The 15553-nt window shown below is 39.3% G+C and overlaps 1 protein-coding gene across 1 annotated transcript; it reads right to left on the bottom strand.

The window, feature by feature from the left end:
* Positions 1-623: 623 nt before the first annotated feature.
* Positions 624-14145, bottom strand: map3k7cl (map3k7 C-terminal like). The gene is made up of 5 exons (XM_042431427.1): positions 13580-14145; positions 12134-12215; positions 8279-8337; positions 5574-5689; positions 624-1542 (listed from the first exon to the last, which is right to left on the bottom strand). The coding sequence occupies exons 2-5, from the start codon at positions 12207-12209 to the stop codon at positions 1362-1364; spliced, it is 432 nt and encodes a 143-aa protein (XP_042287361.1). The 5' UTR covers positions 12210-12215; positions 13580-14145; the 3' UTR covers positions 624-1361.
* Between the last annotated feature and the right edge of the window lie 1408 nt (positions 14146-15553).

The raw sequence follows: 15553 nt of genomic DNA, 5'->3' as shown, positions 1-15553 counted from the left end.
TGTCAGAGAGAGAGAGAGAGATAGAGAGAGAGAGAGAGAGAGAGAGAGAGAGAGAGAGAGAGAGCATATCTTGCTCACAGAGGTACAGTAAGTCAACAGCTGAAAAGGAGTACCAACACGACTAATATAATTCAACATTTGTCCTCAAGTGATCTTTAAATTTTAGATTTTTTTTAGGCTTTTGAGGTACCACCAACTGTTATATTGGCAGTCTAAATATGTATAAAATAACTGTGATAGGATGGCTATAGAGGTACATTAATACAACTAGAAAAACAGTGAAATGAAACTTTGAACTTTAAAGTTGTGTATGAAGAAAAATCACGTGTTCAAAATGGAGTTACCGGGTTGTAAGCACTGTACAACTGTGGAATGATCATCATTACAGAGCACTGTTGCCAATGTCACATGATTTGAGAAGGAAGAGGGAAGCCTGCCAGAGTTGAACCGGCCAATCAGATGACTGTTTCATAATTCCAGAGTGAGCTAATCTGTTCATGGAAAAAAACAAACAAAAAAAACAATCTACTTCCCTTTTCCACGTAAGTGCTGCAACATGATCATAAAACACACAACAAATACATGAGCACCATCTTGGAGAAATGAAACTAAGGAACTGAAGCTGGTGTTAAATAAAACGCATTTTATTAATAGACGCGGACGCTGTAAGCAACAGTTTATCTTGTTGTATACTTCTCCTTCTACAGGTGTGTGAGACATGCTACATCAAAAAAATGTACAACTCTTACAGTGTTGTGTCGCAGCAGATACTTATTGCGAAATGCTGTTCCTCACAAATGGCTACAATTTACCAATCCCTGACACTGTGTCAAACACTCATCTCATTTCCTTTTTTACCATAACAGGAACTTGACGGGCAAGTGTGTTGTTGGGTGCACGGCTGAGAGGGAGAGGGAGGGGAAACACTCCTTAAAATACAACATTTGGACCACATCATACCACCTTTGGCTCCCTCCACAGACCTCAGGTAAAAAATCTGAGTCTCCACAGGACCTGAGACAGATATCAGAATATCTGGTCACATTCACAGCAGCTGACATTTGTATGAATATATACTGTGAGGTATTGCAGTAGCGACCAGGAAAGTTCTGCAACATCACATAATAACATAACAGTACCCAGAAAGGTGGTCTATAACAGCTTCACACTGATGATGACATTATGTCTGTGGTTCATACAAGTGACATATGAAAAAAACATAGCGCCTTTCTGTGTAACTAACTGATTCACAGACTGTAGTTGTGTAGAATGAGCTCTAGCTGAGACTTGATTTCCGGTTGGTTTTCTGGCCTGATGTCAGCTGGATGTCTGGAGGTCTCAGGTTCTGCGGAGGTCAGAGGTCACGAGGAGTCCTGCCTCGTTTGATTGGTCAGGCAGAGCCTCTCCAGCTGCTGAGCACGCTCGTTGTGGACAGTCACCAAGTTGCGGTTCTCCTCTGTGAGACGCCGGAACTCCTCTTCTAGACGGGCGATCTCCACAGCCACCTTTTCATCCTCCACCAGCTCTGCCAGCAGTTTACGTCTGCAAGGAACAAGTGAGATCAAGATTTTAGCAGCAGGGCCAAACCTTTAAATTTATCTTCAAATAAATTTCACAGGAGAATGCATAAAACATTATAGTACTTCTCCAAAATCTACAACTAATTGACTGTGGCATTGATTATTTTGTCATCTCTTCCTGTTTAATCCTTTTCAGATGTTGTAAAAAGCTGGACACCATCCCAGCATACACTTGACTGGAGGAGGGGAAACACCCCTAACAGCTTCCCAGTTCACCGGTGTTTTTCCAGGCAATCTTTCACATACATGAGTACTATGAGCAATTTAGAATCTCCAGCTGTCTCTGGAATTTGGGAAGAAAGCAGAGAAACCAAGCATTGAAACAATGTAAACTTACAGGAGTGGCTGACCAGGGAAAAACAGAAACTCCTACTTAATAGCAGTAGTACTACTACTACTACTGCTACTTAATACTATTAGCTGATGAGAAACAAAGCAACAAAGCTCTGAAATAAGTAGGTAATGACATTTTGGGGCCAGCATCATGAATATTACAGCACAAAAATGTACCTTGTGTATAAGGAAAGTTTGATCCTAAAACCTAAATTACTACCATAATGTAGTATACATGAACCCTCATGAATAACTATTACAGTGTAGAACCTTTTTACAGTGTAGAACCTTATTTGAAGCCGAATTTAACCAAATCTCAAAGATCTTTGTAAGTACAGTGCTCAGATACATGACCATTAGCTATCTAAAGAAGCAGGTTTACTGGTCTACATGAAGAGGAATGGCTTTGTTTGTTATTTTTTGATGTAGGTGAGACTGAGGATAAAGTCCATTTCATGTTTTATTTCTCATTATATGATGATTTAAGTGTTGGGTGTCCTGTACATGTTTCACCACTGCAACTTTGGGTTCTTGTAAGTCCAATGTGGGTTGGGCGTTTATCTGTGTATGAAATAACTAACTATAACTTTTACCGTCCCATCCTTCTCCTGGCTGGTATGACCTGGCTGGCAAGTAGACCAGGCTGGTATGACCTGGCTTCCCCTAACAATGAGTTTGCACTCTGGGTAGATATCAGCCTTTGGACTTTGGAAAGCAGCGTAAGCACATGTATGTGTACAACGTGTGTGTCATGTCCTCATGCTCGAGAGTGTGTGAATGTCAGTGTTGTATTACAGCTGGTAAGTGCCAAGTCACATAACAGCAGCATCAACAAACATGAAATTGAGTCTCTATTCTACAATAAAGGCTGTGTGAAGCTTTAATGACATAACTATGAAAGACGATGACTATACTGGCTCTATACTATTCTGTAGTTTGTAATACGATGCCAGTGATAACAGGTTGCAAGTGTTTTAAATTTTGGTAATGGAGCTTATCTTTTGTTTAGATTTGGATCTTGGGTTGTACCTTTAATTCTTGACTAAAAGATAAAAATCATATATTAAGAAAAATGACCATAGAAGTCATTCTGTTTGATGGTGAATAAGTGTTCATTTATGAAATCAAATTTCTGACAAGATTTCATTTTCTCATGTTTTAATATAGTAGTTAATGAATGAACTTTTAGTAAAAATCACATTTCTCATTTAATACAGTAACCACAATCTTATATTCATATGGAAAGGATCAACTTGTTGAGTTCAGATTGACATGTCATGAACTTTTGGTCTTTTCTGTGTAATCAAACTGTTGGTCACAATGGACTATTCATTTGAAATGATCTTTAAAAAAAACTTGAACTAGAAACTACGATATGTGTATCTCAATCCATTTCCAGTTCTCACACATTTCCCTACTATTCCAGGAATGGTAATTGCATCTGAACTGACACAATAAATCTAACTTTAGTCATGAATTTAGTAATTAACAACACACACACATATTCAAACACAAAGGGATGGGAGTATAGTTATTGTATCTACAATTTCCCAGTCATGATTTAAGTGTTTTGTGGTGTTACGTAATTAGTCTGCATTCAGAGCACAGCTTCTCACAATTTGATGGCAGATTTACAGTAAAAGCTTACTAGTGCTGATGCATTACTTTTGCACAGATTTTTTTTTTCCTTTGTTAGATGCAAGTTGAAGCATGTATGTTTGTGTGACAGAAAGAGAACGGAAAAGGGGAAGAGAGCTTTTTCAGTTCAAAGGAATCCATCCAGAAACCTGAGAATCCCAAAAAAAATTATACATTTTAATTCTACATTTCTCACACCACCTGTGAGACCACAACTCAAAAGATTTGAAACCATCTCAAATAGCTTCCACTAGGGAAGTTAATGATTTAAAAGAAAGTGATGTCACAATGGGAGTATTTATTGCGCAATCTCTTTGTATCATGATGGAAGCAGTCATAGGGTTGACTCCATCAAGTGTTTTCAGAGTAATTTCAGTGTCTGAGTAAGACTTTTTTGAACTCACTTATTTAATTTGAGAAAATCAACATTTTTGTTAATGTTATGTTATGGCATAAAATTCAGGTCATGAGCACTAGAGGACTTATTGGAGTTTGTAAAAACTCCAATAGATAGTTATATGAGTTCATATTCATGATACAGATGAGAGCTATGAGCTTGTTTTTTTCTGGCCAAAAGAAGACTGAGTGCATTTTGGAAAATCCCTACTCAATCTGTTGTTCCTGTTGTCAACACTTCACTGTATGAGGCAAAACACAACACTCTCTCTCTCTGTGTAATCCTCCCCATATGGGAAGTAACAAAAATTTGATTGCGTAATGCCCGTCTGTTAAAGAACGGTGACAAAAGGCATAAAATATGAAAACATCTTCTCTTCCATGGAAATATATTTATCTGTATCAATACCTTACAATATATTTCTAGTATCGGGGTAAAAGCCTGTATGGTTTTGCCCATCACCAATTTACTGTAAATGCGTGTGTCCGATTTACTGTGTGTATGTGTCATTGGATGGGGGCATCAGCGAAAGCGTAAAGAGAGAGAACTAAGAGTTTCTACAGTACTGACTCATCACGTTCCTTATCGAAACTCAAAGCTGCACTCATCCCACCAGAGTCTGCCTCCTGTTCTCTATTTAGGAACTGCCAAGTGGTGTGGGTTGTGTGTGTGCGTGTCTGTTTGTGTGCGTAGGTGTGGTGGTGGGGTAACAGTGAGGGCCTTGAAAATCCCTCTGCTAAGACTACCCACAGCTGCTGAGGACACAGGGGACAGTGTGTGTGTTATACACCCCTGCTTATGTGCAAGCTTATACAGTACATATGCGCATTAAAGCATACAGCAGGTGTCACTCTATTAATTAGGGTTGCAGTTGGTGTAATTTTCATCTTAGCAGTGGTGCTACTTTCTCCTGATATGATCCAGAATCAACCAGAGAAACCCAGTGTACAGTACATCCGGCCTTCATAAACACACTCATCCCTGTTTACATTGACTTGTCACACATGCTTGATCTTGTCTCTAATTTAAAAACAATAACAATAAAAAACTGATCTGAAATCAATGTCACACCAGCTGTTCAAATATTATCTTTGGGGTAATCCTCTCACTGGAATATGCGCTAAATGCTGTATGGAAGCTTTTAACATGTGCCATCTAGTGGACGTTTTGAACCAAAATGCCTTGCAGTCCTATAAGTGCTTAAATTTTTAGCAAGGGTGGCCTTAAACCTCTTAAGTTTACATGTTAAACACACCTAGTGAATGTAAAAAAAAAAAATCTATTTTCATTATAATTTGTTAATTTGTTTTTTTCTTGAATTAGTATTATTTAATAGTATTCCATCTAGAAAGTAATTTCATATCTAAAAGGCTATTTTACTGATAGTGTCAAAAAGCCTTTTTCCTTTTGCCTTCTATGCCACCTCTGGAAAAAAGACTACAGACAAAGCTGCCAGTGCATAAGTTAAAACATGCTTTCAGCATGTAATCCTGATGTCATTTAAACATGCAACCTCTTGATCTGGAGTCAGACCATTGCACCACAACATCTTCCATGTGTTTTTTTAACAAAACAATTTATAGTGCAAGTATTAATAATATGGAGATAATTTATTTGGGCCTCACTTGCGGTCCTCAAGCACAGCAATCTCATGTTTGACTTGGTGGAACTCTCTCGCCATCCTGCAGTGATCCTTGTACACCTGAACGCTCTCCCTCAGAGACACACAGGGGGGCACAGGCTGGAAAGGTCAGAGAGATGCTGTATTAGATGAGGATAGATAGATAGAAGATATTAAGCAAAACAATAAGAGGGTTATATCACACAAGCTATATCTATGTGCACACCTGGACCAGTTGTTTGGAATGGCAATCTAAAAAAAATTAGTAATCAGTAAATTCCCCTTTCCCTGATAATTTTTCTAATCACAGCTTGTGCTAAAAGACTGGAAAAAGGCTAATCCCTGATGACTTTGGTAACCCTCTGACTTTGCTCATAGTGCACCAACATTGCCAGGTGCTTTGATCCATGACAAAGTATCTCCTAAAGTAATGTCTGAATGTCCATGAAATGTGCTGCAAATATTACTAATAGTACACCATGACATCACTGTGCTTAAGGATGGCAAGTGAGACCTTAAGTGACTTATCTCCATATTACTCTACAACTATAAATGCTTTATTTCACAAAGTAGGAATCCTTGTGGTGCAATGATAGCACGTATGACTCCAGATCAGGAGGTTGAATCAAATCAAATCATATCACAATAACCTGCTGGACTAAACCTGTTAGCTTTTTCTTTTTATATAATATAATAGTACAGTGTATGCTTGTTCATTCATTGGCCTGCTACTACTATTTTCATGTGATACTCTAAAACAACATGTGGTTTACATAACCCTGGAACTGGCACACACTGAAGGATAATTCAATGACAACACTAATAGCAGAGTGAGCACACAATGAGTAAAAACACTAAATTGATAAACTAAAACTAAGCTTTGAATCTTGAATCTTGAGATTCAGCTTCCACCCAAAATATAATGGAGCTTTAAAGAAAAATAGGTTTATTTTATATTGAGGTTAATTTTTGATCTCCTTTTTCTCTCAATTTGCCCAGCTATTTTTTGGCTGGACCACAACAGTGGGGCCAGCCTTACCAACCCAAATGTCTGTCCCTCACTGACTGACTGACTGACTGACTGAGTAATGAAGCTACACCATTGGTTGGCCGAAGGCCGCCAAAGCTTGGCACAGCCAAGTATCCCAGAATACATTTTGCACCAAATGGCGGTGATGGTGGAGATTATGAGCCAGGCCAAAAGCTGTTGTAAATTTTGCTGTAGGACTGTTATGTCACTTTAAGTTTTAATATTTTTTCAGCAAGAAAGTAACCATTTAGATTCCCAAAATGTGGTCAGTTTATCCGAATAATGCTTATTCGGAAATTTACTCTAACATTTTCAGAGATGTGAGGAGCCACTGGTCGGGTGCCAGCTGGTCATCTCAGCTGCTAGCAGCCAGCTGCCAACTCCTGAGATGACCGGCCGGTCAGCATCCGTCGTCATCCTGGGGCAGAGTTGGACTGGCCATCAGGAGTACAGGAGAAATCCCAGTGGGCTGATGGCTATGTGGGCCGCTTGAGAAGCTCATTACACAAAAACAAGAGTCTCTTATGTCTTTTCCTCCCTTGAAGTCACCAAACATAAAAGCTCTTGTTTAAACAGGCTTTAGATTTATTTGGAAAAATAAGCCACACAAGGAGCAAGAAGAAAATGTCTATGTCTTTAACAAAAAGAGGTCTTAACGTTTTGGATTTTTCCTCATTCAACCATATTATCAAAGTTACTGTGCCTAATGTGCCCTAATAATGTGCATTTATGCTGTCTGTAAACTTCCTATCAAACTCTCCAACTTTCATAAGCTTTTATGTGTTGGTCCTTTCTATATAAGCACAACTATTCTCCTCACAAATGTTTCTTATGGAATAATGACAATATCACGCACAGAAACAAATCATTATTTTTTGAAAATTGGTTTAACAACATTTTACTTGTAAAACAGCTATTTAACCGTGAAGGGCTTCTGTATTCATACGAACGGTTTTATAGAGAAATATAGTGTTCCTGTCTCCCAAAGTGAGCATAGTACTGTAATCAATGCACTGTCAACTGGCATTATATGCTTATCACATTGCTTATCACGTGTATTCCTAATATAGAAGACCTTTTTTGTAACTATATGGTGGAAAAGCTAGAACATGTGTTTATTCGGTGTGTACATGTGACAGTGTTTTGGGCTGATTTTCAGTTGGAGCAATGAGCAATATGTCATTAATTTCCTCTTTATTTTTTAGCAAAATTTTACATTAATAAAATGAAATAAGTTACCATCTTTAAACAAACAGATCTAAGCATACATCTTCAAACATTTTATACACGGTCCAGCCATATAGTGGGTTATGACCCAGTCTTGTTTTTTTTTACAGTTAATGATTCCCAGAATGATTTCTCTGAGAGAACTGGTCTGGAATTCATCGGTGATTTAGTTATACAGAAGATGGAAAGCTCAATAGTGACAGCAATAGTAAGGACAAAAATATTTCAAAATATTTTAAAAAAGGTGGAATTAATTTGATATTGCCTTGTCTGACTATCTGTTGACATCAGAGAAAAACAGACACATGAAACCAGACATGAAATGCAAAACTCTGTGAATTGAACGTCATTGCCTTCTCCTCTCCTCTATATTCTGTCTCTCCTCCCTTCTGCTGCTCTGCCAATGATACAAGGTGTCTATTTAATGTAATGTGATGCTACAGTGTGCATACCTGTAATCGCTGTTCAAGATCCGGGAAAGTCTGAGAGAGGTCCTCCACATCTTTTACATCTATCAAACCAGGACACATCATACAGTTAACACAACTGACAATTATAAAAATGATAACATTAAATGCTGAGCTACAAATGAATCAATACAATTATGACATATTAAAACATAATATTGTTTATTGGTTAATGATACAACAGTTTAACTTACTATTCTGATAGTTTTGTATTACGACTAATTGCATATCATGTGTTTTTAGATTGGATTCCTGCCTTCCATAAAGTCATAATTTCCATTCATTTTAGAGCTCTATGACAATCCTCCGGCAAATTTAAAACCTGCATTAGACAGGTAATCGATCACTGTGAATTTTTCTTTGTCAAACTTAGGTTATAATCACATGGAGATCACGTTGCAGACAGGGATTGCTTTAGACATATTAGAGACATTGCAGAAAGCATTTGGGAATTGAATGCAAAAAGTTTCTTGTTTGTTGACCTTGTTTAAAAAAATTAAACTAGGAGAATGAACAAGCAACAATTTATTATTTAACTGCTTCTGTTGAAGGACAATGTGAATTCTGTGGTTTCTTTATTTAATAAGATTGCCCTTCAGCATTAAAAACATCAAAACTTGTATTGTGATGGATTACCAACAAGCTTTAACTCTCAAAAAAGATTTTCATTACATGCTGAATGAATCTCTGCCTAAAATGTAGGAAACCATTACTATACCATTTAAAGCTATATCATGTAACTATTCTGCATCAAAATGTCTAAAAACAAGTAGACCTATGTTATATATTTTGCACTTACATTATCCCAAATGTTTCCAACAATTTTAAAACCCAGAGAAATCAGTCATCTTAATCAAGGTAATGGTCCGTTTCATTTGGTCGCCTGTCAATGGCGTCATACTCCCTTTACCAAAGAGTATACGCACACAAGATACATGCATCAGCATTGTGGTTGTCTGCTACAAAGCCTTCTACCAAAGAGTACATACATACAAAATAATACCTAGGTGTTGTGGTTGCCTAACAGAAACTGTCATGAATCGACTTTTATTCAGTTTAAAGCCATATTTTTATGATAACTTTTTTTAGATCTTGGTTGTTTTTAATTGTATTTTTTTAACTGAATGCAGGATTTTAGTCACTGAACGTCTGGATCGTAAGTTATCAGAGAAGCAAGCTGAGCAAACATTAGCATCAACTCGGCTAGCAGCCCCTCCTGGATGTCCTCTTTCCACCAAAGTGTCGGAGAAACATTGGCTTTTAACGTGAAACTGCTTTATTCAGTGTTTTTACCTGTTTTATTCCCCATGTACGTTTGTTTTGGAGAGGAGGAGGGTAATTCAGCTCCCGGTAAAAACCTGCTGAACTTCTGTATCTTAAGTTATCAGAGAAACAAGCTAAGCAACTATTAACAGCGGCTCGGCTCACATTCCGGAGGTCCTGTGTCCACCGAACAGCGTCGGAGAAACACTGATTTATAACGTGAAACTGCTTTATTCAGTGTTTTTACTTGTTTTAATCACTGGATCTGTTTATTTTGAGAAGAGGAGACCTCTACGAATAATTCGGCTCCCAGTAAAAACATCCTGAATGATGAACACTGAAGAAATCCTAACCCGGAGAAGCTGGTTGTTTAACAATGAAGACAACAACTCCCATGATCCCACGCTACTTTACACCATCATCACACTCTGTCTTTTGTTATTGTTTTGATTGAGAGACCCCTAGCAGCAGAAATTACACGTTGTGCATTTAAAAAGTAAAGATTCTCAGTCATCCAGGTCATTGTATATCCGGAAGTGTAAGTCAGCTGGACTTGGTTTAGATTCTTAGACATTTCACCCCTCATCCAAAAGGCTTCTTCAGGTCTGACTGACTGGTGGGCAGCCCCAGGTATTTAACCGCTGGAGGGTCATTTACACCTAAAGAGTCACTTTTACTCTTGATTTAACCCTTCTGGATGATCTCAACTTCATTTGACAAATCAACATATAGTGTATAATGTATTCTGAATTAGAATATTTTCACAATTAATATTGTTTGCTGTATGCTCTTCACGTACAGCCAGGTGACTTGTCCTACAGGCAGTTGCTTTAATGCCTTTCTCCGTCTCATGAAATGGCCCAGAATGAAACACTATAGCAGCCTCTTACATGACACCACAACATAGCAACACAGTGCTACACTTATAAATGAGCCACGTCCTCTTACTGAACAGCAGTAATGAGCTGTCAGACTGAAAGACGTGCAAGATAAGAATACAAAGGGACAACCGTGTGAGCAGACAAACACAGTGAGCAGATACTGCAGGACAGACAGGCCAGATGTATGGACAGATAGGGATTCAGACAGACAAGCAGCCAGCCAGACAGACAGGCCAGACAAAAACAGACAGGTTGTCTGCACCAGCCTCTGCCTCGCCAGTAATGTCCCCCTGGAGTTGTGGAACACATGTGGAGAATCCTGGGATGATGCAACCTTCTAAAAGCAGGAGTATTAGCAGGCCAGTCAGCAGCCATGGGGCCAATTATGATGTGGAATAAATACAGTTCTCATGCTTAGGATTGACACAGTGTGGGGTTATAACTATGCCTGGCATGAAGTCACGAAGGGCCTAGAGGATGATCCACAGATGGAGCACAGTTCTCAGTCCCCCCTGCTGAGAAACACGAGTTCAAAGAGAAAACAACATCAGCGTCTGGGGAATATCCGGAGTTTGATTTTGGAGGTTTGGGTCAGATTGTGCCTTAACAGCTCTGGAGCCACAACTAAAACTAAAAGAGGGCATACTACCATCTAGAAGAAAAACAGGCCCTGTACAGATAGCCCATAACTACACAAAAACTCATTAGAAATACATATAAATTGTGTGAATGAAGCTGTTAAGAAGGGTAGAAAAAGCAAGCAAAAAGCTAAAGAACAAAGCTAAATGAAAAATGGCACAAGCAGGATGTCGTGGAGTTGAATGTATCACTGCTCAGAGTCGGCTTTGAGTGTGTGGCTCCTACTGTAGCCCTTCATCTCACTTCCTGAGAGTAAGACAAGGAGGATCAGAGATGGGTGGAGTAGGACTGGAAGTGTTAACTGCTTATAAATATAGGCCAGTGTTCTAAAAGCTGAACAGTGAATCAGGCAACAGGACACTGTTAGTATTAGATTGGAAACCTGACTCTGCCATTGCATAGCTGCAGCTGCTGTCCCAGTGCCTGGCCCCACTGCAGTAAAACATCCTGACAGACAGCACCTAGAACCATAGGTAGGATAAACCTTTGAGAGTGTGTGTGTGTGTGTGTGAGAGAGAGAGAGAGAGAGAGAGAGAGAGAGAGAGAGAGAGAGAGGAGGGAGGGAGGGAGTGAGGGGGACAGTTTGGGAGAGATGAAGAGAAGTATGCATGTTTGTATTGTGATAGTCACAATTCAGGTGGTGCAATTGTTTGAGAGGGTGCATTTTGTAAGTGCAGTTTTTAATATGCTGTGGTCCTACAGAAATAGATGGAACACCTGTCCCAGCTACAGAGTAGAAGAATGAACACAGTTAAAGTGATAGGGTGTGAGGGAGGTGGAGGGGGGTGGGGGATGGCGGGCTGCTCGGGGCAGATTGTGCCTGGTCTGTTTTGGTGGGAGGAATGTCGCGCATGTGTTCCACGCATACTGGAAATGTAGTGAGAGTAGAGCTCGAGGCTTCATCTGGTGTTAAATGATAAATTGAGTAATTGGTGTAACTAAACTCAAAATAAGTTGTTACCATGATTTTGAGACACAGGAAGACAGGTGTGTGTAGATGGCTGTGTGTGTGTGTGTGTGTGTGTGTGTGTGTGTACTGTGTAGCGTCTGTGTTTACCTGATGTGTTGTCGAGGCTGAAGGCGATTCTAACTTCAGATTTATCAGGAGACACTCTTCTGGTTGAGGTGATCATTTATCCCTTCATGAGGCAACAGGTACAAAACAGAGCCGTTAACACAATCAAAAGAATCTCACGAAAGATGAACGATGATGTGATACTGAAATGATTTGAACAAGTGAGAATTTATTAAAATAATCAATTAATACTTTATGTAATTTATCAAGAAAATGTCAAATATTAACTGTTTCCAGCTTCTTAAATTTGATGTCTTGTGGTTCTTTCTATGCTTATTGACTAAATTTAACATCTTTGGGTTTTGAACTGTTGGCAGACAGCAAATTGAGGATGGATCTAGGACTCTGTGAAAGGCATTTTTCATTATTTTATGACATTTTATGGACAAACAATCCATCAATTAATAAAAAAATAATCAGCAGACTAGTAAAAACCCTAATTCGATGTGTATGTGGTGTCCAATCTGACATGGAGGGCAAAAATTACAGGTTTGAAATACAATACTGCAACAATTGATTATTTGATCATTTCAGTCATTTTTCAAGTAAAAATGCCAACCATGCTCTGGTTCCAGCTTCTCAGATGTGATGATTTGCTGTTTTTCTTTATCATGTATGACAATAAATTGAATATCTTAAGGTTTTAGACTGTTTGTCGGACAAAACAGGCAGATTGAAGGCATCACTGTGGATTCTAAGAAAAATTCTCAGAATGCATGTAATTTTATCACTTTTTTTTTACATTTCATTAACTAAACAATTAATCAATTAATCAAGAAAATAATCGACAGAATAATCGATTGGGAAAATAATCGTTAGTTGCAGCTCTGACTGCAATTTTAACCAGACAGAGAAACTAAACACTGGACTCAGCAGGTGCAGTGTTCAATTGGAATTATCGCCTGCAGACCCTTTGATTAAGACCATGATTAAACCACAACTAGGAAAGTATGGAGCCTTGTGAACACACAAACACAGCCACCAGTTTCATCATGCATTTAGAGTTGCAGTGGGATTAAATAATTAGGGAGGTTTGACAGACTAGCTCTGAGGTCTGGATTTCACATGCCCCCCTGCCAGTGAAGATACAGGCTTTTTATATCAGGGCATTTGCCTGCTTTAACCCTGGTAAACCCTCTGTCTCACACAGCTAATGACCTTCTACACTTCTTTGAATAATAAAAGTAATGTCTCTCCAAATTGTTGGAAAAAAAGGTTGAAAGTTCAAATATTCAAAGTTTGAGGTTGCAATCAGTGATGAAAACATTGACAATATGACTGTATCTGTAAGTGAAATATGACAGCTCAATTGTCCCTTGCGCATAATGTATTTAAACCACATTATGATACTGACTATATGCCATAAACATATGGACAACTTCCAGCATGCACTGGGTAGCTGAAAAGGATCCAACAGCTCATCGTTACCTGAAGCAGCACGAACCCGACCCAGGAAATGCCGTAGGCTATAATAAAGTTTAAAATCAGGTAGCAGTGTACGTCCTCAATGCTGATTGTTTTCTGTTCCCCTGCCGGACCACTGTTGATGTCGTTTCAGCCGTTGCGCTCCTGCGCGATCCAGCAAAGATGGCACAACTACCTCTCCAAAGAGTTGACCTCCGTTTTCCCTCTTGAGACTCCCAGCTGTATGATTTTGTATTCAGACGTTTTCCACCATTTACCCGAGGCGTCCACTACACTCTCTCACTACAGTCAGAGGGGTCTCCGGCAGCTCAAGTTTGCGTGGGCATGGGCATGTTATCCACGTACTGTAGCCACGCGGCAAAGAGCAACACAACAGGGCGCAGGCTGTAGAGGAATGCCGTCCGCTGTCCCCCTGTGGCGGCCCGGGCCCAATTAAATGTCTCAGATGACATGACTTTAGCCCGCAAAAATGCCCATAGCTGCAGCACTGTTTTGAGTGACATGGTCATGCCGCTGGGATGGTCTTTGGCTTTGCAATAGCTGTGCAATGAGGCAGTTGCTCAGAATGAATATCTCGTGCTATAATAGCTCTTGCGGAAGAAAATAGAGCATCCCCATGTCTGTTTATCTCTCTGGGGGTAGTTTGGGGGATGTAGTGGGCAATGCCACCTATTTCAGATGGTAAACTTTTTATGCTTGGAAGAGTATGGTCGTATATCTAAGTAATGGTAAATAGTGTGACAGGGGCACTTAAAGGTGGATTTTTAAAAACACCGATTTTACGTATGAGGGTCAGATTACACATTTAGGGGGAGTGCTACTGAGCCTGTGAAAACTATGATTTCTGAGCTTTCTTTAAAATTATCAGCAGGGAGTAATGAAAACACACAATGGAGTTGCATTATGGGAAATGTAGGAGTGTGCAGTATGTTTGGAGCTTGGCACTTACAAGATACTAAAAGTCAGGGTATCTTGGCTTCTTTTGCTTTAGTTTTCGTTTTTTCTTTCAATCTGTCTCTGCAAATTCCCCAGTTCTATGGAAGTATAATAGGCTACTAAATTGCGAGAATGTACCTCAGTTAGATTATACAGATTCATGGTTAATTCAGCCTCAAATACATCAGGATTTCTTACACTTCATCGCTGCCCAGTGTATCTCTAAATTCTGTTATTTTTAATTTTTTGTTTTTATGATAAACAAGCCACTTAAAACCCCATGGGATTATCTGAAAAACGCTGAAAACAGAGATTACTCCCCATTAGTCACTCCACATATTAAATCCCCCACTTGAAACTTGGGTGAAGAGGCATCACAAGCTGCCCTCCATCTGGCATGTAAGGCTGACATGAATACTTATGACCAGAATTCATAGTAGACCTGAACATCATAGTAATAATGATGCTAAACTGACATTATGCATATGAGGATAGGTCTGAGAGAGATAAAAAATAACACAAATTAGGTTCTGTGGTTCTCTGAAAGAATTATTGTTCATGCTCTGATTTATGGCTATGATTGGTACTTTTATATCCATAAGTCCACTGCACCTGCACACCAGCAGATGACAGCATTCCCCCTGAATTACATACAGCCAGGCTTTTCAGCTGGTTTTGCACTGGCTGTAGGAGAGAAAGAGAGACACACAGAGAGTGAGACAAATAGAGAGGGAGAGAGATAAATGATTCTCTGCACCTCCATGAGTCCCCCTTCTCCTCGTTTGTCTTCACTGACAGGCTGTTGACACAGACCTGCCTTATCGGCCCAAGGGACTGTTCATCTCATTGTGATGGATGGGACACACTCAAACATCCGTAGGTCTCTTACGCTGGAGTCATAGTTTAGATTTGAGTCTTATGTACTTGTGTATACAGTTGAGAACCTTGTGTAGTGATACATGAACCAGATTTGGCAGGTTTGAAGGGTTTAAATGGTAGATTTAAGATACATAGAGAGGTAGGACTTCTTAGATACAGTAC

Source organism: Thunnus maccoyii, chromosome 13 (genome assembly GCF_910596095.1).
Source record: "Thunnus maccoyii chromosome 13, fThuMac1.1, whole genome shotgun sequence".
Taxonomy (NCBI): domain Eukaryota; kingdom Metazoa; phylum Chordata; class Actinopteri; order Scombriformes; family Scombridae; genus Thunnus; species Thunnus maccoyii.
The sequence above is the reverse complement of the archived record's forward strand: the minus strand, read 5'-3'. Positions and strand labels throughout refer to the sequence as shown.